Raw genomic sequence first — 25,244 nt, 5'->3', positions numbered from 1 at the left:
ATGGGTCTCAGCTTTTGGGGGAGGCCACCCAGGCCCAGCCTCGACGCTCCGCATCCACCGCAGACGTGTGGCAGGAATGCCCAGAGGCCGTCGCTGCCCATCCCCGCAACGGTAGGCCAGTCAGTGCCAGTCGCTAACGCCTTTGGGTCACATTCTGCCCACCTCGAGTTTTGGGCACCCCGCATATTCTGAGGCCCTGACCCAGAGGCGGGGGTGAAGTGTGCGTGTAGGGCACGCCAACAACCGCAGCCTACCCGCCTCTCCAACAGGATCGCGGAGCTCTGTAGCACCGAATCCATGCGTGGACGCGGCCGACGCGTGCACCGCCGACGAGCGGTGCCATCGGCTGCGCACGGCGTACGTGGCGCAGTGCTTGGGTCGTGCCGCGCCGGGGGGCTGCCCCCGCGCCCGCTGCCGCCGCGCCCTGCGCCACTTCTTCGCCCGCGGGCCGCCCGCGCTTACCCACGCACTGCTCTTCTGCCCTTGCGGCGGCCCCGCGTGCGCAGAGCGCCGGCGCCAGACCTTCGTGCCCTCCTGCGCTTTCTCAGGGCCTGGCCGGGCGCCACCTTCCTGCCTCGGGCCCTTAGATGCCTGCGAGCACAGCCGGATCTGCAGGTGCCGGAGGAGGTGGAGTGGGGGGAGGGGGGAGAGGGGACGCGCGGGCGGGGGTCGGAGCCACTAGTCGCCCACTCACCGCCTTCCGGCCGCGCGGCGCAGGCCCCGCCTCCTGGCCTTCCAGGTCTCCTGCGCGACCACAGCCAGCAACCCTGACGGCTGCCTCCGAGACCAGGCCCCCAGCTGCCTGCGCGCCTACGCCGGCCTCGTGGGTATGCACCGCCCGCAGGGCATCTCCCGGGGATGCCTCCGCCAGGATGGGCCGATTACCCTGTTTTCGGGGTCTCACCAGGCACAGCCATCACGCCCAACTACGTGGACAACGCAAGCGCGCGCGTGGAGCCCTGGTGCGACTGCAGAGCCAGCGGAAATCGGCGTGAGGAGTGCGAAGTCTTCCGGGGGCTCTTTACGAGGAACCGCTGCTTGGGTGAGGAGTCCGGGAGGTGGGGGCGGAGGGGCGGAGGGACGGGGCCCCAGTCGGCCCTTACTGCCCCATCCCAAGCTGCCTGGCTGGCGGTGAGGAAACTGAGGTCCGTAGCGTAAGCCACGCAGGCCCACTTCCTTGCTTCTGCCACTTCTGAGGCGGTTCCATCCTCCAGGCACAGCCAACACCCGCCCCCCCCCGCCCCCATTAATAGTCTTGCCTTTCGAGTCTGAATAGCTGGATGGTTCGCTGACCAGTCTAGGAGTTAGGGAGTCTAAGTTTGAAGCCTAACCCTGCCACTTACTAGCTGAGAGTTAACTCCTCTAAGCCTTTTTGTGCTCATCTGTAAAATGGGGTGATAATTGTCATGCTTCCATAAGGAGAGAAGACTGCAGTTTGTAAGGCACTCTTAACTTAGCATCGTCCATCCTGAAAGCCTTGCAGACGTCCTCTCTTCCCATATCTGCCTGGGGAGGACCCATGCAGGATGCCAAGGGTCTCAGTTTGTCCTTGAGGATCTGGGCCCTGTGCTAGGTTTTCTCAGCCAAGCTCACCCTGCATCCCTCCATAGACAGTGCCATACAGACCTTTGACGGTGGGTGGCCCCCAATCCTACGTAACCAACTGGACTCCCACCAGGACCCTGAGCAGAGTCTCCTGCAGGTAGGTGCAGACAGGGGATGGTGAGCTGGCAGCCCCTGCACTGCCTCCTTCCATGGCAAGTGGGCCTAGATGGAGGCATGAATGCCCTGGGAGGGTTGGGGTGGCAGAGAGCAGAACTGGGCTTCTCTCTCAGGTCCACACTCTGCTCCCACCTGCCAAGGTGTCTACTGCAGATGCGCCCCTGGAGGAGAGCTCCCTGCTCTCCATGCTTCTTGTTCTGGCTCTCCAGTCCCTGTTCTGACTTGGACAGCAGACCTTGGACAACTGTCCCACCCTGCCTGGGATATTGGGCCTCGTTAGTGGCCTACTGCCCCACTGAAAAGGGACTGGCTTGTCTCCTAAGCTGGCCCACCACTCTTGCTCTACTGCTCTTTGCAGATCTGGACACTTTTTATGCTCTAAGGAGTACATCTGAACAGACTTGTAGGCAAAACTCCCTCTGGTACTCCAGCATTTTATGGTGTCCTCCTAGTTAGGCACCACCCATCATGATAAACACCTGCACACCATAACTAACGTTGGCAGATTGCTTCCTGTCCTCGATGTGTTGGACACCAACTTGAGTGAGAATCCAGTTCCCTGCGTTGCACTGGCCATGTAGCCATCTTCCCTGTGGTTCAGCCCAGCACTAGGACTGACATCCATAACTCAATAAACCCATGTGCACTGAGACCGGCCCTGTTGTCATGTGATCTGTGTTCTGGGAGCCGGGGGACCGAGGTCAGCTGCAGGGTGTGCCACTGCTGGCCTCTGTGACCTTGGATGGCCTCGGAACCTCTCCAGACATCTTCTCAGGACCTGTGGATGCTGAACTGAGTCAACTATCAGCTCCGGTGCCGGGGATCTTGGCTACTTGTTTATTCTTTCATTCTCTACTAGTCATCAGATAAAGAAACTACATTTCCCTTGCAGTTAGGGGGTGGTTGGTGACACAGTTCTAGCCAGTGAGTGAAATTCACAGATAAGGCTTCCAGGAGAGCTCTTTAAAAAGGAACAGACTTCCTGACTGGGGCCCTTCAGCCTCTGGCCTCAGCTCGTCCCTCTTCTTGCCAACTTGGAGGCGATGCCTAGGAACATGGGCACCATCTTGGAAGAGGAACCACGTGACAGTGTGGCACACCAGCCCGTCTGCCTTCCTCTGGGCTGTACTCTGTGAGAAAAATGATGCGCCTAATTTGTTTAAACCGCTTATCCCCAGGTGTCTGTTATTTGCAGCTAAATATAGGCCCTGATCGGAGAAGGCAATGGCAACCCACTCCAGTACTCTTGCCTGGAAAATGCCATGGACAGAGGAGCCTGGTGGGCTGCAGTCCGTGGGGTCGCTGAGAGTCGGACACGACTGAGCGACTTCACTTTCACTTTCCTGCATTGGAGAAGGAATTGGCAACCCACTCCAGTGTTCTTGCCTGGAGAATCCCAGGGACAGGGGAGCCTGGTGGGCTGCCATCTATGGGGTCTCACAGAGTCGGACACGACTGCAGCGACTTAGCAGCAGCAGCATAGGCCCTGATTGACACACTTCCACCTATGGGGTGCCTAGGAGCCCTAGGATCGCCCGTTGTGCTCCCTTAGGGGAGCCCTCCACCTCAGTGCACGCAGAACCCTACCCTGGCAGACACTGGAAAGAATGGTGTTTTTTTTTTTTTTTCCCCCTGAGTAATTGGTTTCTGTCCATGTGGAGAGTCAAATTCTTCCCTGGAGCAGAGGGAAGTTTATCACAAGGGTTTAATAAACAATGTGTGGCCAATGTGGACCCAGTGGATGCTAAGGGCATTGTGTTAAACTATAGTTCTGTGGAGGAGTTTTGGGAGGAGAGGGCAGAACTATGGGAGCAAGGTACTAAGCTTTCCACAAAAACTTGGGGACTCTTGATTATTGTCTGTGTCTCTGGGCTGCTCCATCTCAAACCTGGTTGGAATTTGGCAGGAGCCAGAAGATAGTTTGGAGTGGAAGCTTTCGGTGCCTTGCTCAGCCCTCTCTGGGGCTAGTGCAACCCATCCCCGAGCTGCTTGGGATGTTGGCTGCTAACACAGCTCACAGCTGCCCACCTCTCTAGAAGAGACAGCCTGAAAGGCTACACTCTGTTCCCAGAGGTGGACAGTGGCCAGTGACTGACTGAGGCAGGAGTTCAGAGGCCTGGCCTGTGTGCCTTGGGGGACAGCTGTATGTGCCGGCCATGCTTCAGAGTTCCCTGGGACTTTAGGCTGAGGCTGGATCCCAGCTGAGACCACATCCTAGTTTAGCTCCTTCTCCTGCCCACTCCTGCTCCCTCATGTAGAGGTTCCCTGAGGGCACTCCCTCCAATAAATCATGGTCTGAGAATCCCTGCCTTGGGCTCCATTTCTGGAGAACCTGACCAAAGACACAGGGGTTAGGTACAGACCACACTGAAGCCCAGGCCTGGGGCTGCCCTGACCAGAAAAAGAGCCACTGGCTCTGAGACTGTGTAGTTAGCAACTCATACCAAACCCACAGACACTACATGGGGCAGCTGTCAACCAGCCTCCCGCCTTCTGCCAGTACTCCCCTGGCTGGAACCAAACACAGCTCAAACTGGCTTGGGCTTCAGGCACAGCTGTCCCCAGGGGTTCAGATGATGTTGCTCCTGCTGATCTCTGCTCCACTCTGAAGCCAGACAGGCTCTCACCCAGGATGTTATCAGCAGCCCTGGATCTATGGTCTCTCCTTCTGCACTCTCAGCGGAGAAAAGCACTTCTCTTTCCCAGTATTTGTGGCCTAGAGAATTACATCAGTCCACCAAGATCACCCACCAAGAAGGGGTAGGACATTTTTTAATGGGAAAAAGGAGGGATGTTGGATGGAGCAAAGCTCAGAGTCTACCCTGTCACCACTTCATAAAGAAGGAATGTTCTCAGCTGCCTACACCTGTGTGGGAATGGACATCTGGAGCAGGGGCGGCTAGGCAAGTGAAAGTATTGCCTTGCCCTGTTTACCGCTGTTGTATGGTAGCCCAAGTGCAGATTAAATACCCACTAAGTGATTTGCTTTATGTGAGAGTGTGTTAAACTCTATTGAAAGTGTTAGTCGATCAGTCATATCTAACTCTTTGTGACCCCAGGAACTGTAGCCCGCCAGGCTCCTCTGTCCATGGAATTCTTCAGGCAAGAATGCTGGAGTGGGTAGCCATTCCCTTCTCCAGGGGATCGTCCCGACCCAGGGATTGAAGCTGAGTCTCCTACATTGCAGGCAGATTCTTTATTGTCTGAGCCACCAGGGAAGTCCTAAACTCTACTGCTTCCATTTTTCACTCAGATAATTAGAGTGAAATATGGGCATATGGGATCCCCTGGAGAAGGGATAGGCTACCTACTCCAGTATCCTTGGGCTTCCCTGGTGGCTCAGATGGTAGAGAATCCACCTGCAATGTGGGAGACCTGGGTTCAATCCCTGGGTTGGGAAGATCCCCTGGAGATGGGTGTGGCAACCCACTCTGGTATTCTTGCCTGGGGAATCCCCATGGAGAGAGGAGACTGGCAGGCTATACAGTCCATGGGATTGAAAAGAGTTGGACACGACTGAGCGACTGAGCACATACATACACATAGGCATATGGGCTTCCCCAGGTGGTGCTAGCAGTAAAGAGCCTGCCTGCAAATGCAGCAGGAAATAGAGACATGGGTTCAATCCCTGGGTTGGGAAGATCCCCTGGAGGAGGGCATGGCAACCCACTCCAGTATTCTTGCATGGAGAATCCCATAGACAGAGGAGCCTGCTGGGCTACAGTCCGTAGGGTTGCAAAGAGTTGGACACGACTGAAGCGACTTAGCACCCACACATAGGCACATAACTTTCAAAAGATTCATATATCTTTCAAAAGATTGGGAAGATAAAAGTGAATGGAACTTAGTGGAAAATAGCAAAATTGTTCATGGCATCTGGCTGTCTTCCTTCAGTACTTCTTTCCAACCAAGGCATGGGGTTTAATTAAATGGAGCCTCTTTAACCTCAGACAGTGTGCAAGGTAGAGGCTTCCTCACTGGGTGCAAGGGGAGAATGAAAGTTCATAGGCTCCCATGTCAGCCTGGCTCTCTATTTTTTTTCCCCCCAGAGTGAATGTTCCTGGGGAGAGGCTGAGGCTGTCTGGGGCATGGAACTAGTCACCCTGGAGACAGAAGCCAAAAGGAGGGACTAGACTCTGTGACTTGCAGAGGCTATCATTTTCCCACTTCTGGGGCTGTGGACTTTCCTAGGGTTTTGTTGTTGTAATGGGCTGAATGGTGGTTCCAAAGACATGTCCTCATCCTAATCTCTGGGACCTGTGAACGTTACCTTATATGTAGGCAAAAAGAGTGAATATTACATTCTGTGGCAAAAGATGTGATTGAGTTAAGGATAGTGAAAGGAGGCACTTATCCTGGATTATCAGAGGGAGCCTTAAATGCAGTTATGTGCACCTTTGTTAAAGAAAGGCACAGGGAGATTAGATATACACACAGAAGAGAGAGTGCTGTGAAGACACAGGCAGAGACAGGAGTGAGGTGGTCACAAGCCAAGGAATGTGGGCAGCCACCTAGAGGAGGCCAGGAGCGGATTCTCCCCTAGAGCTGGGAGCAGTGCAGCTCTGCTCACAGCATGATTTTGGACTTTTGGCCTTCAGAATTGTGAGAATAAATTTCTGTCATTTAAAGCCACCAAGATTAGGTAATTTGTTATAGCATCTTCAGGAAACTAGTGGAGTTGTCTTAGGTGGTCAGGGTTTGGTTTCTGTCACTTCCATATAAAAAGGTCCTAGCTCATAACATAGTGTTAAGTCTGGCCAAACACCTCAAAGCTGAGTCCAGCTGTGGCCCCTACAACCAGAGAAGGGTCCTGCCTTGCTCCACATCTGAGTATCGGCCTTTGTGTCCTGCCAGATAGCCTGCTTGCTGTCACACTTTCACATGCATTCTGAGAACTGCAGTCCTGGGCCTGGCCTCATCCCTGTGACTGGGTCTCTGTTAGCTGTTGTCAACACTGAGCCTCTAGCTGACAGGTGGCTGGGGATGGGAACAAGCAGAAAGGCAGGTGCTGGAAGCACCCATGGATTTATGGGTGGAAACTTCACGGTTCATGAATGTTCACTCTGGCTTGTTGTCTTAAGTTGCAAGGTTAATATGAAGATGTTCACTGCCCCCCTCCTCCCGCCACCCACCCCAGTTTAGTCAGGTGTGGCCAAACTCAGAACTGGCTTATCTCTGCAGGAAGGATGGACACTGGTGGGTGAAATTTCCAGAAGGCCAGGAGGGAAGGGGCAGGCAGGGCTACAGGAGAGGTGCCCCCAGCTGGACAGCAACTTGCCAGTGAGCCTGGCACACATGTGAAAGGAGACAGAACATGGCCCTGCCTTGTTGGGTTGCAGGCCTGGGAAGGCCTGCATTGAAAGATGTCTTAGGAAGCTGTTCTGCTAGGGAAATGTCACCTCACACCCAAAGGAGCCTCCAGTCCAAGGCAGAAAGTGAAAGTGAAGTCACTCAGTCATGTCCGACTCTTTGCGACCCCATGGTTGTAGCCTACCAGCTTCTTCCATCCATGGGATTTTCCAGGCAAGAATACTGGAGTGGGTTGCCATTTCTTCTCCAGGAGATATTCACAACTCAGGGATTAAACCTGGGTCTCCCGCATTGTAGGCAGATACTTTACCGTCTGAGCCACCAGGGAAGTCCACTGGCAGGTTGGTATAAACCCCCAATAGCTGCTGCTGCTGCTGCTGCTAAGTCACTTCAGTCGTGTCTGACTCTGTGTGACCCCATAGACGGCAGCCCACCAGGCTTCTCTGTCCCTGGGATTCTCCAGGCAAGAATACTGGAGTGGGTTGCCATTTCCTTCTCCATTGCATGAAAGTGAACTCCTAGCAGCCTACAATGCTCCTCTGTCCATGGGATTTTCCAGGCAAGAGTACTGGAGTGGGTTGCCATGGCCTTCTCTGACCCCCGACAGAGTTTCTGCCATAAGCCATATGAGGTCACCATCGAACTGCAGAGCAGGGGTCCTCACTTGCTTCACCCAGGGTGTGTCATTCATTCACACAAGCACGCTGTAGAGTTAGTAAAGTACAGCAGAAAACATGTTCGCTAGGAGAACAAAGAACTAGAGCTCTAAGCATCCTTACCTTGTCCTGAAGAATCCCAGACGAGCCCCCAAGATAAAAGGTTGCTGCTGAACCACAAAAGACTCCAGGATTCTTGGCCTCCGGAGGAGAAGAATTCAATCTGGGGCCAGTGATGAGGCATGATCACTCAGAGCTTTTGTGTAATAAAGTTTTATTCAAGTATAAAAGAGATAGAGAAAGCTTCTGACACAGACATCAGAAGGGGGCAGAAAGAGTGCCCCCCAAGGCAGAAGATACAGAGGAAAATTAAGATGAGAAGATGCCCATATGCCCACACAAGAAGATAAAATACACACAAAACCTCAGAACCTGAGCCCTCAAGGGACTGGGAATAAACAGCAGAGGAGGAAAGGCCTACAGGGCATGCAAATGGGCCCCAGCAGCCAGGGTGGAGCCCCAGCTCCTGGTGCAGCAAGCAACTTCATACAGTAATCAGGACTGTCTCAGCTCGTCCCTTCTCTGTGTTGGGAACATGGAATGGAAGAGAACTGGTGCCAGGCACGTCCCACAGCTAGTGACACAGGGCTGCAGGAAGTGTGTCCGTCCAGATGCAACCCAATTGGAGACTCCAGGAATAACACTGCTCTTGGTGACAGAATTTTCCAAAATGGTGACCAGCTCTTGGTAAAGTTTTGAAGAGAAGTCCGGTCTTCCCTTATTTATGCAGTAAAGTACTTTCATTTCTAGAAAACTTTGTGTTTATAATAGTGTTCTACACTAAAATAATTAGAAACAGATTTTTCCCCATCTACACAAATATCCAACAAGACGTTTGAAACTTGGGTGGGACGTGGGTCAGTTCCTTGTTGGGTAGGACAGTCCTGTGTGTCACAGGATGATGGTCCACCTTCAGGGCCACCTGCTAAATCATAGTAGCACTGCCCCTTGAAAGTGATGATCAGATTGCCCCAGCTTTTTCCAAGATGCCCCCCAGGGGGCAGTCCTACACCCACTGAGAACTACTGCCCTGCAGGGCCAGGCTACCCTGACTCCTACCGCTGCTCTTGGGCCCATTTTGCTCCCCCAAGCCCTGTGTCTTGCCACTGTGCAGGCCCAGCAGCCTCGTTGCCTCCTGTGGGCCTCTCTGCATCTGCTGTTCCCTCTACTCGAAAGCTCTTCTCCTGACATCCACACGCCAGCTCCCTCCTTCATTCAGCTCTACCCAGCTGATACCTGCCCCAGCGACTCATTCCCACACGCCCACACTTTCTACCCCAACCCTTCCCCAGCCTTTCTTCACATAACTTATTATCTGGCATTGTCTTTGTGTCCCCCACTAGACTATAGACTCCAGCAGGACAGATTTTGTCTGCCTTGTTCACTGTTAAGTCCCTGGTCCCCACACAGTGCCTGGCTGACACACAGTGGCAGGATGGGCAGAGGAGGAGGATGGCTGACCCACTGCAGAGTCTTAATTAGACTCGGCTTCCCTGGTGGCTCAGAAGTTAAAGTGTCTGTCTGGAATGCAGGAGACCCGGGTTCGATCCCTGGATCGGGAAGATCCCCTGGAGAAGGAAATGGCAACCCACTCCAGTACTCTTGCCTGGAGAATCCCATGGAGGGAGGCACCTGGTAGGCTATAGTCCATGGGGTCGCAAAGAGTGGGACACGACTGAGCGACTTCACTTTCACTTTCAGTCACAATGTTGGTTGTTTTCATTTTTTTAGGGTCAGGCTATTGGTTTCCTTGGGGCTTCCCTGGTGGCTCTGTGGTAAAGAATCTGCTTGCCAATGCAGGAGACCCAGGTTCAATCCCTGGTCTGGGAAGATCTCCTGGAGTAGGAAATGGCAGCCCACTCCAGTATTCTTGCCTGGAAAATTCTATGGACACAGGAGCTTGGTGGGTTATAGTCCATGGGGTTGCAAAGAGTCGGACACGACTTAGTACCTGAACAATGGTTTCCTTGGTAAAACAATTCCCTCAGAAACCTACACGTTTTCTTTCTTTACCAGGCAGGTCCAGTGGCAATGACAGCATTTCTGGTTCTTTCCTGAGCACAGTACTCAGGTTAGCTTTACTTCTGTGCTTACCTACATGATCCCCCCTGAAGATGATGGCCTCGAGGCCGTGAGGCTCAAGCAGGAAGACCACCACACGCTCTGAGTCACTGTCTTCCTGAGCTGTTTTTGAGCATAAGCACGCTTTGGTGTTTAGAGACTAGACACGAGACTATTTGGCTTTTCCAACACTGCAGGACCCTGGATTTCAGGGTTCTCCACCCCCTTCACTTCTGCTTGTAAACTGGCCAATTTTTTTTCTGGAACTCAACTCTGTCGTGCCAAAACAGCCAGTACCGATCAACACATACCACATTTCTGCTTTTTCACAGCTTCTTCCACTTGAACAAAAACTGAGTAGACACATAGTTTGCTTTTACAAGTTATCCAACATCATAGCCACATCAGATGTTCTGCCACTGCCCGACAGGGATCCCCAGCTGTTCTGCCTGATGTGTCTGTTTTTTCATTGCCTGCTGCCTGACCACTAAGCTAATGCCACATACCCTGTGAGTGTGCGTTCAGCCGCTCAGTTGTGTCTGACTCTGTGACTCCAAGGACTGTAGCCCACCAGGCTCCTCTGTCCATGGAATTTTCCAGGCAAGAATACTAAGAGTGGGCTGCCATTTCCTTCTCAGGTCTTCCCAGACCGGGGATTGAACCTGTGTCTCTTGCATTGGCAGGCACGATTCTTGACCACCGAGCCCCCGGGGAGGCCCCAAAGAAACCACTAACCTGACCTTAAAAACATGAAAACCACCCACACACACAGCACACAGCTTTTGCTAGTGTGGTAGCTTGCCTTGAAGTGGTGACATGGGCCTTTATTTACCTCCAATGTCTTTAACAGGTGACCATGGTTTTGTGCCAAGTTTAGAACTTTTTCCAAAATCTCTTGGCTAAAGCCCAGTTCATGGCCCTGACCTAACTGTAAGAAGGCAGAGATGCTGTTGATGCTGCGGCCAACTACCACATTCTCACTAAATCACAGGTCTTAAGCCAGTCAGAAACAGCTGGTGGCTCCCGCAACCTGCCCCAGGACAGTATCAGGGTCCTCCCTAACTTGTCAGTGGGCTGTAGTTCAACTGTTTCCCACCCTGGCTCAGGCCCAAGCTCTGGTTGGCAGGCCTCCTCCAGTCTCCTGGCCTGGACCCGGTGCCTCACCCACCCTCACCTGTATGAACATAGCATTTCCTTGTGCTTCTTCTGGACTCTTCTGGACTTCTTCATGCCGATTTTATCCTTCTAGACCTTTTCCCTTTTAATATGCAAAAGTGTGATTTATTTGCACTAAGTATGAAGAACATTGATTTTCAGTCCCTTCAGTTAAAAAAACAAAACAACAGAGAGAACATATGACAGCACAGATTTTACACAAAATCTCAAATTCTCAGACATTCTGCACAAATAATTGTATATGTACATGACATATTTAAGGGCGAACCGCAATCCTGATGAAAAAATCCAACTCCTAGTTTGATTTTTTCTCTTCATTGGAGGATAACTTCTTCATAATATTGTCCTGGTTTCTGCCATATATCAACATGAATCAGTCACAGGTACTTCTAGACCTTTTGAACTCAGCATCAGGGCACTGAAATGGACTGTTCTGAATCTCTTCTGAGGGCAGGAGATGCATAAAGTGGGGCTGGAGGTACAGAAGGCGTACAGACAAGTTTGTGAATGGATATGTACCTTCATCAAAATTCAAGATCAATGACAATGTTGTGGCTGTGGAGGACTAAATCTATCTGCTTGAGATTTAGCAGGAGCCGGAGAGGACAGGGCTTCCCTGGTGGCTCAGTTGGTAAAGAATCTGCCTGCAATGTAGGAGACCTGGGTTCGATCCCTGGGTTGGGAAGATCCCCTGGAGGAGGGCATGGCAACCCACTCCTGAATTTTTACCTGGAGAATCCCCATGGACTGAGAAGCCTGGTGGGCTGCAGTCCATGGGGTCACAGAGTCGGACACAACAGAGTGACTAAGCACACATACGAGAGGACAAGAAGCTGAATGAACAAGGGCAGCCGGTAAGGCTCTGGCATAGGCGTGATGGTGCCCAGGCAGAGCTGTCCTGCATACCAGTCTCTGTCTCCAGCACTGGGGTGTTAAGGGCAAAGAGGGCCATGATGGGGACACAGGGAAATCTGCTCACAAACTGCTCAGGATTCCTCCCACACCTCATGGCCCAGTTTTGCCCAGAGGTGTCTGAGGTGCCCACCTGCTGATTTACACCTCTGTCAGACTGCCAAATGCTTCCTCTGAGGCAGTCTGAAAACTGGTAAACTTTTAAAAACATTTTTCTCCCTTTTCTTAAGGTTCTGTTGACCAAACTGTAAAAACAAGTGAAACAAAACACAAACACTCAGAAGAAAACCCACATTTTTATCAGATCTACTTTTATTTCAGAAGGAAGTTCATATTATAGTATTTACTTGTTTATATACAAGTTCTTCACATTTATTTTTAAAATGCACAGACCTCCCCTAGTTCTCTTGTTCCTGCTTAAATTAGCTGTTATTTTACAATACAAAAAATACCAAAAATTGCAGTCCTAAATGTATGTATAACACCCACAATCCCCAGCAATGAAATAGTTTACAATACTTACTCCATATTTACATGAGTGCAATATATGCTAAATTATACATATTAACAAACTAAGCTTGAATCCAAACCAAAAACTCCCCGAACAAAACAAAACTGTAAATAACTATAAAACATTTCCAGAGCCAGAATTAGTTCAACAAAACAGGCTTCACTAGTGTTTAGAATGTTTTGTGCACAAATTCAGTTATTGAAAGTCAATTCCATTATTGCCTTTAAAAGAGAAGGCGCCAGTTTTCCTCTCCTCTCCAACAGATCACCTCCCTGCAGGTGAAGGGTGTTCATGAATTTGGACAACTCAGGGGAAACATCCCTTGGTGGGCTTGGCTATCTACAAACCATCACGGTGATTTTTATGGTTTGAGCCATTTGGTAAACTGAGTAAACATTTCAGGCTGAGAGCCGGTGCACGGTCCAAGGCTAGACCCTCCGCCTTCCTGGGTCTGTCCTCAGGGGGCCAATTCTCACAGAAACCACTGCAAGGAAAGGTCTCCTGGGATGACAGGTTTGAGGAGCTGGATTCTGCTGTAATTCTCAAGAGCTGCTTTTCCATCTGTCACTGCCCCAGTGTTAGCTTAGGTTGTCAGTGAAGTACTTAGTGAATAGTTGAATCATTCCCACCCCATCTCTAAATACACTCTACTAAGTTGAAGGAGCAAGATTTGCACTGAAAGGTAAAGTGTCTTTTTCTAAAATACCGCTTTGGTCTTTCCATTTGCCTCAGACTTCCTGGTGCATCTCCAATCTTGTTACCTCAGGCCTTACCACTGATATTCCAGTATTTTCCCTATGCTGACAGAGTCTGTCCAGGGCTGCTTTTCTTCCAGGTTAGTTCAGGCAGCATATGGTTGCTTTCTCTCCACACCTCCTCCCACATTTAGAGGTGATCCTCACAGGAAACAAAGACTTCTCCCCAAACAGTATGGGAAGGGGGCAGGAGGCAAGGGTGAGGTTCTCCATGGGGAAACAGGAGGAGCTAATTATCAACAAAGCAGCTGCCCACTCCCACCCCCAGTTTGCAGTATAGTTAACTATGGTCCTAGGAAATGGTCATCAAAAATTTACACAAAATCACAACAAAATGCAGCCTGAAAAACCCCCTTTTGGAAAATCTGACTAGATCTACGGTGTAGTCTTTGTATCTTAAGTCTAAGAGAAGCGTTTCTCAGGACGAGACTGGTCTACTCCCGGCTACCCACAGCACCAAGAGGCCGACAGGAAGATTTACGATGCACGTCAGAGCTGATGACAGTGACAAAGACACTGCAGCTGCCAGCGAGCCTCTTCACACGCTGCCCACACTTTCATACGTGCACTGACAGACGAGTCCTGCTTTAAAAGTTATCCAACTGGCCCCAGATGCATTTGAACACATGGGCACAACGGGGATGCCTGTCTCGGCTTTATCATCACTGTACGAGGACTTCTCTGAGCCTGGATATCCATTATATGGCACAAAAACACATTAGGTCAAACTTGGACACCGTTATGTTTAATAAAAATACATAAAGATATTTTTGTTTTATGTACACTCTGACTGTCCAAACATTCGGACACTATTGTATAGTTATGTACAAGTGCAATATCTATGTTTTCATAACTATTTTAATTTACATACAGGCTCTGAAGTTCCAGATGACTTCCTCTCAGTAACTGGCTCTAAGCTGAGCGCCTCTTTCTCCTGCCACCCCCTTCTTCTGGCCCAAGCCTGCAGAAAGCTGTTTGCTACTGGCTGCAAAGGAGAAGCAGCTGGATTCAGCTGTTTCTCTACTGTCGGAGCAGAATTAAACTTCACTTGCTCCTTCCGTCCTTTTAAAAAATAAACATTATCTTTTAGAAAAAAAGAAAACCAGGTGGCTATGGGACACGGTGCTTATTATTTCAAGGCATGGAACTACCATGGGGAGGAGGCTTCTTTGCCAAGCAAACACTAGTCCTTTGAACAAACAAGGACTTCCTTTGTGGGAGGGTCCTCTCCAATGGCCTCGTGGTAATTACAGGGTGAAGGGCCAGTCCATGGCAGGCTCTCTGGGGATACCGTGATCTGGAGCAGAGATGTAGGGAGCTTCTAAGAGGAGGGATCTTCTCTAGAACCGTCTGCTCTTTAACAATGTTGTGAAAAAGCAGCATTTTGAGAGGCAAGTCTCAAAGTAGAGGTGTTTTGTGCATCAGACAGTGTTTTATGGTTCGACATCCTTGAAAACATCTTTCCAGGCAATTCTTCATGGGAGGGGTTAGTGTTGGGGAAGAGATAATACTCCCTCTCTCTAGGTACTCCACATAAAGGTGAAATGCCACAGTTTTGCTCTTTTGAGTATTAATTTCTCCAAATTCACAAACTTGAGCATTGTTGTCTAAAGGTCTACCCTTCCTGAGCCTCTGCACACTGCACATTACCCCCCCTTCCCCCCAGGGTAATGCTAGAGAACTCCTGGGTTTTGAAGCAGAAGAGAGGTCCTGGGAGGCTGCTGCATAATGCCAGAATACAGAGCACCACGGACAGGACAACACGACATCCCGGCAGTGGCCTGGGGAGACGAGCAGGGACTGCCCTACCCCACTTCAATTTGGTCACGACTTCAATTTGGTCACTTCATTTGGCATGGTTTTCTCTCCTTGTCCATTTTTCTCATGCTTTTCATCCTTATCAGTACTCACTGCCCTCCCCACAGCCACCCCTTGAATCTAGGAGGGAGCATGGGAGGCCTGGGTCCCTCCTGGGGGAAAGAGGACCAACAGCTCCAGGCTGCTCTCCAGGCTTTGGGCAGGTTCTGCCTGACAACAGGAGACCGAGCCTCTCCTGGCACTCCACCTGCAGCCTGGGAATGAAGAATGACCCACCACCTTACACAGGCTACAGAAACAAATGCTGTTCTTTGATCAAGGAGTCCCAAGTGCTGTCATGCTCTTTTCAGCTCAAGGGAGACATGTAACATGAGCAAGCCCCTCCCTCTGCAGTGCCTGGGCAGGAGTGGCCAGAGGGGCTGAAGCAAACATTAGGCCAAGTCTGGGGCAGGGAGGCACATGGGAACATGCCTAGTGTCCTTTTTGAAAAACAGGAGCATTCACAGTTAGGTCCTTTCTGCTTTCCTCTCAATCCCTGCTACATTAAATGTTTCTTGGGGTGAGAAAACCTTCCTGGCTGCAAATTAGATTTTATAAAAGAGCAGATTGCCAATGATAGCTGTTTAAGTTTTCTAAGAATGTAGGAATGCAATTATGTAAAAACTTATGCTTACTAACTTTCCAATTGCTAGATCTATTTAAAGTCTAGGCACTTAGTGTGTGTGTGTGAGAGAGAGAGAGCGTGAGTGGCAGAGACAGAGAGACAGAGAGAGGTAAAGAGGAAAGAGAAGGATAGGGAGGGAGAGAGAGAGAGAACCTTAAATGGATTAAGACTAAATTAATCACGTTGCTACAGAAAACTACATATTACATCAGTTTACATTCCAAGTAACACTGCTGACCTTGACATTTAAAATAGCCCCCTTCTATCTTATGATTCAAAAGAGATGGACCATTATTAATTCTCAACTAGAAAAAAAGTTACTCCCTGGAAGACAGATATTTGCCTAAATCGTGCAAGAATAAATAGCACATCTTTTAAAAAAGATAGCAGGCTTCAGATGAAAAGTTAATTCATCTGACTAGTTTTTAAAAGACCACATTCAAGAATGACTGATGATAAATGTCTACTTGTAAACACTACATCTTTGTTTTTTGCACAGTTGAGACAGTCCCAAGGACAGTTTTCCACAAGTGAACCTGAGTGTCATTCCTAGCTCTCTCACTCGCTCTACACCGGCCTCCTCCAGCAACAACTGGATCACCCCAGACCTGTAACGAAATCAATTATTTCCTATACGAAAGTAAAAGGTTAGATGCTGGAGTACAGATGGGAGAAACTGTCAAAGAAAGCTTGTGAACATGCAGAGGAGGTGGATGATTCGAGGGTTTCCAGTCTTCAGCCCCGCATAGCATCTTCTCCCTGCCTGCTCCCTCCTGGCAGACGGCTCTGGCACGCCACTCCTTGCTCACAGGGAGTCCCGGCCCCAGCATCAAATGCAGGTCCCAGGCTGCGCAGGGGGCTGCTGTTTTCGGTTTCTCACTGCTCCTGACTTCTCTTTGTAGACGACTGGCATCTGCTGAGAAATGTCCACCAGGGCACTGGCCACTGCGAGCCCTTGGGAGAACCCAAAGAAGGAACACAGGAACAACTTGCTTTTATTTAGAAAATAATTGAAAAACTTTCTTTTTACATTCCCATGGTGCAATAAATAAAGTATATACACGGGAAAAACCTTACTTTTAACCTGTATCTCCCTCTATATTCCCCCCTTCCATCAGAGTAACTGCTTTTGTTAGTTTGTATATGTTCTTTCAGGGTTTATTTGTACACATACATATTTTCCTCCTCTCCCCTTTTTACATAAAAGCAGTACCTTACTTTCCAGCAGATCAACCAACCAAAGTGCTCTGCCTGGTGGTGGAGCATTTAAGTAAGACTGCAGACATGCTTTCAAGTTTCACCTGTCGTTTTCTCCAAAAAAAGCTGCACTATTTATGATGAAATTCAGATTCATCCCACGTTGCCCAGCTAGAACTATTATTATTTTGATATCTATACCACAATAAGAGTTAGGATAGACTCTGGGGCCAGACTTTGGAATAAGCAAGGTTCTTTAACCTCCCAGTGCCTCAGTTTCCTCATTTGTAAATGGGGAACAGCACAGGCTTGTGTGAGGAGTCAGTGAGTGAACTAATGGCAAGTTGTAGAATGGTAGCTGGCTTTTCACCTCCATTACCGCTTTTGCTTTGGGGACTGGTGAGTCCATTCTCCCTTCTGTATTGGTAATTGATTAACTCGATGTTCACTAGGGAAGGCACAATCCTGGGGAAGTTGGGTTCCTATGTTTGTGAAAAGGCCAGACAGGCTCATAGCCCTGTTGAGGCCTCCAGGAGCCATGCTAGAGGAGTTTCTTACTCCACCTGCTGAGCAGCTTTTAAGTGCCAGGTTTAGTACCTGGCATGCAGTGGGGAATCCACACCAGTGACCACTGTTATAGCAAAGACAGAGCCAGGGGCTTTGGGAGTCCAGAGAAGGGCACTGTTTAAAGTAGGGGTAAATCCTCGTCACAGTCATCAGAAAAGAAAAGACACCCAGAGTGGAAGGGAAGAAAACTGTTATCTGCACATAAGATACTATATACAGAAAAACCTAAAGTCTCCACCAAAAAACTATTAGAATAAATGAATTCAGTGAAGTTGTAGAATACAAGATTAATACACAGAAATCTATTGCTTTTCTATACACTAATAATTGAACTAGCAAGAAAATAATCTCGTTTAAAATCACATCAAACAAAATAAAATTCCTAAGAATAAACTTAACCAAAGACTTTTAATCTGGTAACTATAAAACATTTACAAAGAAATCTGAAAATAATACAAAGAAATGAAAAGACACCCCATGTTCTTGAACTAGAAGAATACTATTAAAATGTCCATATTATCTAAAGCAATCTACAGAGTTAAGCCAGCCCCTATCAAAATAACCATGACATTTCCCACAGAACTAAAACAAATAATCCTAAAATTTATATGGAACCACAAGACCCTGATTTGCCAATGCAATTTCATAAAAAAGAAAAAAAGAATGAAGCTTGAGATATCATGCTCCCTGACTTCAGACTACACTAAAAAGCTAGAGTAATCAAAACAGCATGGTTTCCCCAGAAAAACAGACACACAGATCAGTGGAACAGAATAGAGAGCCATGAGAGAATAAAAAACAGAGAATAAATTCATGCACTTATGGTCAATTAATCTATGAAAAAGAAGGCAAGAATATACGGAGAAAAATATATGGAGAAAAATCTGTTCTGTAAGTAAGTGGTTCTGGGAAAACTAGACAGCTACACATAAAAGAATGAGATCAGAACATCTCCTCACACCACATATATAAAGACCCAAATGTAAAACCTGAAACCATAAAGACCCCAGATGAGAACACAGGTAGAACACTCTATGTAAATTGTAGCACTATTTCTTTGGATCTGTCAATAAGGCAAGAGATAAAAGCAAACAAATGTGACCTAATTAAACTTTAATTTTTTTTTTAACTTTCCTTGAAACCCTGAGAAAATGAAGACAACCTACCAAATGGGAGAAAATATTTGAAAATTATATGACCAATAAGGGGTTAATATCTAAAATATACAAACAGCTCATAAATTCAACAAAAAACCAAACAACCCAATTAAAAAAATAGAAGACCTGAACATTTTCCAAAGAAGATAACAAGCAGCATAGAGATGGCCGACAGGCACATGAAAAGTTGCTCAACATCACTAATCATAAGGAAAATGCAAATCAAAACCACGGTGCGGTATCATCTCCCATCTGTCAGAATGGCTCCAACAGAAAGACCACAAATAACAAATGTCAGTGAAGATTTGGAGAAAAAGGAGCCCTTGTATACTGTTGGTGGGAATGTAAACTGGTGAAGCCTCTGTGGAAAACAGTATCGAATTTCCTCAAAAAACTAAAAGTAGAACTACCATATGATCCAGTAATTCCATTCCTGAGTATACATCCAAACAAAACAAAAATACTAATTCAAAAAGATACACGCACCTGAATGTTCACACAATGGTCACAGCTTTATTCAAAACAGCCAAGATACGGAAGCAGCCTAAGTATCCATACATAGATGAATGGATATGAAGGTGTGGTGTGCGTATACACACCCACCCACACACACACAAACACAATGGAATACCACTCAATTATAAAATGGAATGACATTCTGCCATTTGCAATAATATGAAAAAACCTAGAGATTATTACACCTAGTGAAGTCAGACAAAGAAAGAGAAATACTCCAGGTTTTTACTTATATGTGGAATCTAAGAGAACAAATAAATACATATATAATGAAACAGACTCACAGATATAGAGAACAAAGTGCTGGTCAGGAGTGGTGAGAGGGAAGGCAGGGGCAAGACAGGGGTATAGGATTAAGAGATACAAACTACTATGTATCAAACAGAAGCAACAAGGATAGGCTGTATAGCACAGGAACATATAACCATTCTTTATTTATTGAAAGAATGGTTTTAGCTACAGAAGAATGGCTTGGATGTGGGGGTCGGGGGGCGGGGCTGTGATTTTAGAGGTCAAGGGTAGAAGCAGCTGACTACAGGAGAGAGATGGCAGCTGAGACTAGATTGGAGATGTGGCAGAGTAAATGAAACAAAGTGGAAGAGTGAGACTCCAGGTGCAGAACTAGCAGAACTTGCCCATGAATTATACATAGAGAGGTGAGGACTGCCTAGGATGACTCTTTAGCTTCAGTTTCTAACTTGAGCAACTGGCTAAATTCCTCAGTAAAGTGAATTCCTTTATTGAGATGGAGATCAAATGACCAAACTGGTTGGAAAGACGTAAGCTCCATTCTGGACATTTTAGGTTTGATAAACCTGAAAAAAGCAAGAGAGTTCCAGAAAAACATCTATTTCTGCTTTATTGACTATGCCAAAGCCTTTGACTGTGTGGATCACAATAAACTGTGGAAAATTCTGAAAGAGATAGGAATACCAGACCACCTGACCTGCCTCTTGAGAAACCTATATGCAGGTCAGGAAGCAACAGTTAGAACTGGACATGGAACAACAGACTGGTTCCAAACAGGAAAAGGAGTACATCAAGGCTGTGTATTGTCACCCTGCTTATTTAACTTCTATGCAGAGTACATCATGAGAAACGCTGGGCTGGAGGAAGCACAAGCTGGAATCAAGATTGCTGGGAGAAATATCAATAACTTCATATGCAGATGACCACCACCCTTATGGCAGAAAGTGAAGAGGAACTCAAAAGCCTCTTGATGAAACTGAAAGAGGAGAGTGAAAAAGTTGGCTTAAAGCTCAACATTCATAAAACTAAGATCATGGCATCTGGTCCCATCACTTTATGGCAAATAGATGGGGAAACACTGGAAACAGTGTCAGACTTTATTTTGGGGGGCTCAAAAATCACTGCAGATGGTGATTGCAGCCATGAAATTAAAAGTCGTTACTCCTTGGAAGGAAAGTTATGACCAACCTAGACAGCATATTCAAAAGCAGAGACATTACTTTGCCAACAAAGGTCCATCTAGTCAAGGCTATGGTTTTTCCAGTGGTCATGTATGGATGTCAGAGTTGGACTGTGAAGAAAGCTGAGTGCTGAAGAACTGATGCTTTTGAACTGTGGTGTTGGAGAAGACTCTTGAGAGTCCCTTCGACTGCAAGGAGATCCAACCAGTCTATCCTAAAGGAGATCAGTCCTGGGTGTTCATTGGAAGGACTGATGCTGAAGCTGAAACTCCAATACTTTGGCCACCTCATGCGAAGAGCTGACTCATTGGAAAAGACCCTGATGCTGGGAGGGATTGGGGACAGGAGGAGAAGGGGATGACAGAGGATGAGATGGCTGGATGGCATCACCAACTTGATGGACATGAGTTTGGGTAAACTCCAGGAGTTGGTGATAGACAGGGAGGCCTGGCATGCTGCAATTCGTGGGGTCGCAAAGAGTCAGACACGACTGAGCGACTGAACTGAACTGAAGCACAAGTGGACAGGTCATGTAGGCAATCTAATAACTGAGTATGAAGCTTGGTGAAGAGAACAGAATTAGAGATATGAACCTGGGAAAGACAGAAGGTAGAGGTTACTTAATATTGGGGAATATAAACTCACACTGAAAGAGAAAAAAAGCCTTGGGTTTGGCACAAGGAACCTTAAGGTGTAGAGACTGGAAAGGAGACTAGCCATTATTTTGTAATAACTTTAAATGTAGTACAGTCTATTAAAAATATTGGATCCCACCTGAAAGGCTAATATAATCTTATAAATCAACTATACTTTAATAAAAATAAATAAATAAAATGGGGAAATAGAGAAGGGGGTGGCAGAGATGGCTCCATCCTACTGGTAGGTCTCAAGCAGGGAGCAGCAGGTCTTCATCAGATTGGGACACGTCAGGCAAAGTTTGGAGCAGGGAAGGCCACAGTGCCGCATGTCTGTCACCCCTGCACCCCCAGCACCTTGCCTTCAGGGAGCACCAGTCAGTGTCTGCTTAGCTGGGCACTGACAGAAGACACTGCTCCAGAGCATCACGTCAACGGGCCCTTCTGCCCTTGACATGGACAAGGCCAAGTTAGGGGCTCAACTCACAGAAATCCCTGCTGCTGCTGCCGCTGCTAAGTCGCTTCAGTTGTGTCTGACCCTGTGCGACCCTAGAGACGGCAGCCCACCAGGCTCCCCCGTCCCTGGGATTCTCCAGGTGAGAACACTGGAGTAGGTTGCCATTTCCTTCTCCAATGCATGAAAGTGAAAAGTGAAAGTGAAGTCGCTCAGTCGTGTCTGACCCTCAGCGACCCCATGGACTGCAGCCTTCCAGGTTCCTCCGTCCATGGGATTTTCCAGGCAAGAGTACTGGAGTGGGGTGCCATTGCCTTCTCCAACAGAAATCCCTAGATGAGGGCAAATCAAGCCATTCACTTATGACATGAAGACAATAAACCCTGACCTGGCCATGTCTAATGTCCTCCCTCATGAGAACACCACAGACCCAGACCTGAGGCCTGCAGGATCACTGCAACTGAAAGCTAACTAAACCATTTCTATTATTTGAGGCATCCCTTCAAAGTACTCCATGATTAATCAAGATACTTCCCAAACTGTATTCCACATTTCCTTTGTGTTCAACAGTTAAAGAATGTTTATCTAAATTATGATTCATGTATTTGATGGAGTAGCTGTAAAAAACGGGTAAGATATTATATATACTAAGTTATAAAAATGTTTAAGATAGTTACATGAAAAAAGAAGAATAAAAATAAGAGTTATACATTCACTGCAACTAAATTGATGATAAGGGCTGGGAAGGAAACAGAACAGTGAAAATAGGTGCTACAGTAATGCTAGAAATACCAATTTGAGAACCACTAGCTTGAAGGAGCCAGCTGGAAGCCATGAAGTAAGACGACTGAGGAAGAGTGTGTGGAGCACAGAGGGAGAAAGCCTCAGTTAAGGGACAGCAATGAAAGAGAAAGTAAAGGAACAACACAGCCGGTGGGGAGGACGCATTGGTGGCAAAGGAAGGTTTGGCTGGAAGCAGGCTAAGGAGGCTGATGAAGTGAGGAGATCCAGATATTTTCCAGGAAGGAATGGTGACCTTAGAAAGAGGGGTTAAGGAATACAGGGGCAATGGGATCATCTTTCCAAATCCTCACAATGACACGAGGCAGGCACTACAGGTATACCTCATTTTATTGTGCTCACAGATAACTGTGGTGGTGTTTTTTTTAAAAATTGAAGGTTTATGGCAACCTTGCATTGTCAGATAATAGTATTTTTTAGTAATATTTTTAAATTAAATGAATGAGGAACCGTGTCTTTTTAGACATAATGCTGTTGCATCTCAACAGACTACAGTATAATACAGACATAACAGATGTATGCTGGGAAAACAAAAATTCGTGTGACTCACTTCCTTGTGATACTTGCTTTACTGCAGTTTTCTGGAACCAAACCTGCAATGTTTCCTAGGTCTGCCTGAATGCAATATCACTTTTATAACCAAGTTCCCTATGAACATGAAGGAGTCTTCACACATCTAACACATAACCCTCATTTGTCAATAATTGTCATCTACTCACCGGACTGCCCAGGAGGAGGGATTCCACCGAGGCCTCGAGGGAGCCTCACAAACACAGAGAGGACAGCAGCTTTGTTGCCAAAACACGGCTCCAGGGCAATGGGCTTGGGAACAGTCTGGTGGAAGAAAACAAAGAATGACCTAAAATGGTGTTCCCTAAGAAACACCTTCTTACTCCATGTGATTTCTAAAGACACCCCTTCGTTAGTTTCTATTGTTATGAAACATCAAACAAATCACAAACTCTGGAGCTTAAAATAGCACCTATTTATTATCTCAGTTTTTTAGGTCAGAAGTCCGGGTGAGAGCTCTGTAGGGTTCTCTGCTTAGGGATATAGGTCCTGTTTATGTCTTCTATCAGTTCTGGAAAGTAAAAGTCACTCAGTCGTGTCTGACTGTGACCCCATGAACTATACAGTCCATGGAATTCTCCAGGTCAGAATATTGGAGTGGGTAACCTATCCCTTCTCCAGCAGATCTTCAAGACCCAGGAATCGAACCAGGGTCTCCTGCATTGCAGGCGGATTCTTTACCAACTGAGCTATCAGGGAAGCCCCCACTCAGTTCAGGAAGAATTCTCAAGTCTATCTCACAAAGGTTCTGAGGGTCTCAGATCTTATCTTCAGAAGGTGGAACTCAAGTTATCAGCTGGGTTCCACTCCTACCAGGAGGCCCTGGGGAAGAACCAGCTTCAAGACTCATTCAAGTTGCTGGCAGAATCTAGCTCCTCCAGGCTCTAGGTGTGAAGTCCCCATTTCCTGGCTAGCAGTTAGCCAAGGGCCATTCTTCTTTTGGAGGCCACTCATATTCCTCTTCACAAGGTCTCTCCAGCATGAAACCAGTGACAGTGCTCAAGTACTTCTCATGGTTCCTCTTCTGCCACCAGTCAGAGAAAGTGTTCCCTATATATTAATGTCAACTACCCTCAGACTTTTAAAAAAACAATTTAGCTGTGGCTCTCAGGCCCTATAGCATGCAGGCTTCAGTAATTGTGGCTCATGGGCTTAGTTGCTCCACAGTACGTGGAATCTTCCTGCATCAGGGATCAAACCCATGTTCCTGCATTGGGAGGGGATTCTTATCCACTGCAATCAGGGAAGTCCACCCTCAGACTTTAATTACTTCTGCAAAATCTCTTCACAGCAGAATCTGAAGTAGTGTTTGATTGAACAAACATGAGAGAGGAATCTTGGGGGCCATCTTCAAAATTATGCCATCAGTTTCTTCAAACTGGTTGAAGAAACTGGAGCACAGAGAAATGACTAGATGAGTAAAACGGCTGAAGTGGTGAAATCACTTATGACCCAGGTGGGAGATGATAGTGGCCTAGATCAAGGTGATAGCTAACAGTGGTGGAAGTGGTGGCACAGGAGTCAGGACATAGTTTTGAAGATAAAGTAAAAAAGACTTGCTGATAGATGGGCTGTCCAGTGAGGATGAGAGCAAGGACAAGTCAAGGATGATTTTGGACTGAGCAACTAGAACATATTGAGTTGGGGAAGTTATGCCACAGGAGCAGGTGTGGGGAACAGTCTCTTGTTTTGAACATGTTAAGTTTGTTCAGATGCTTATTAAGACATCCAAGTGGGAATACTGAGCCAGCAACCTGATATATGAGTTGGACACTCACAGGAGAGTTTGAGTGGTGAGCTCAGGGTGTTTACATCCACAACGAATAAAAAGATTGCTATTGTCTGAATATTCATGTACTCCCAAAATTCATGTTAAATTTTAACACCTAATGTTAATATTTGGAAGTGGGTCCTTTGGGAGATGATCAGGACGAATGGGATTAGTGCCCTTAGAAAAGAGACCCTGAGAGCTCCCTCACCCCTTCTACCATGTAAAACTACAGCTAGAGGGAATTCCCTGATGGTTCAGTGGTTAGGACTCTGTATTTTACTGCTGAGGGCCCAGGTTCAATCCCTGGTTGGGGAACTAACATTCTGTGCAAGTTGGGTGGTATGGCAAAAAAAAAAAAAAAAAAAAAAATTACAGCTAGAAGGTGCCTTCTATGAACCAGAAAGCAAGCCTTCATCAGACACTCATCTGCCAGTACCTTGATCTTGGATTTCCCAGGCTCCAGATCTGTGAGAAATTAATTTCTATTGTTTGTAAGCTACC

The 25,244-nt window shown here is 47.4% G+C and overlaps 2 protein-coding genes across 2 annotated transcripts in view; one reads left to right on the top strand and one right to left on the bottom strand.

The window, feature by feature from the left end:
- GFRA4 (GDNF family receptor alpha 4) lies at positions 1-2,374 on the top strand. The gene is made up of 6 exons (XM_027558117.1): positions 1-111; positions 218-615; positions 718-827; positions 908-1,042; positions 1,611-1,702; positions 1,863-2,374. The coding sequence occupies exons 1-6, from the start codon at positions 1-3 to the stop codon at positions 1,941-1,943; spliced, it is 927 nt and encodes a 308-aa protein (XP_027413918.1). The 3' UTR covers positions 1,944-2,374.
- A 9,815-nt stretch (positions 2,375-12,189) lies between these two features.
- Positions 12,190-25,244, bottom strand: part of ATRN (attractin) — a 189,437-nt gene continuing 176,382 nt past the window's right edge. The window contains exons 28-29 of the mRNA XM_027559350.1: positions 23,122-23,236; positions 12,190-16,599 (exon numbers count right to left, since the gene is read on the bottom strand). Coding sequence (XP_027415151.1) covers positions 16,475-16,599; positions 23,122-23,236 — 240 coding nt within the window. The 3' untranslated portion in view covers positions 12,190-16,474. The remainder of the gene's footprint in view (positions 16,600-23,121; positions 23,237-25,244) is intronic.

The sequence above is a fragment of the Bos indicus x Bos taurus genome, chromosome 13 (genome assembly GCF_003369695.1).
Source record: "Bos indicus x Bos taurus breed Angus x Brahman F1 hybrid chromosome 13, Bos_hybrid_MaternalHap_v2.0, whole genome shotgun sequence".
In the NCBI taxonomy this organism is placed as follows: Eukaryota; Metazoa; Chordata; class Mammalia; order Artiodactyla; family Bovidae; genus Bos; species Bos indicus x Bos taurus.
The sequence above is the reverse complement of the archived record's forward strand: the minus strand, read 5'-3'. Positions and strand labels throughout refer to the sequence as shown.

Excerpts from the sequence above, each read along its gene's own strand:
- GFRA4 (XM_027558117.1), top strand. The coding sequence starts at position 1 with ATGGGTCTCAGCTTTTGGGGGAGGCCACCCAGGCCCAGCCTCGACGCT. Across the intron at positions 112-217 it reads CGCTGCCCATCCCCGCAACG|AGTGTGCGTGTAGGGCACGC; the intron begins GTAGGCCAGTCA and ends AGGCGGGGGTGA. Across the intron at positions 828-907 it reads CGCCTACGCCGGCCTCGTGG|GCACAGCCATCACGCCCAAC; the intron begins GTATGCACCGCC and ends GGGTCTCACCAG.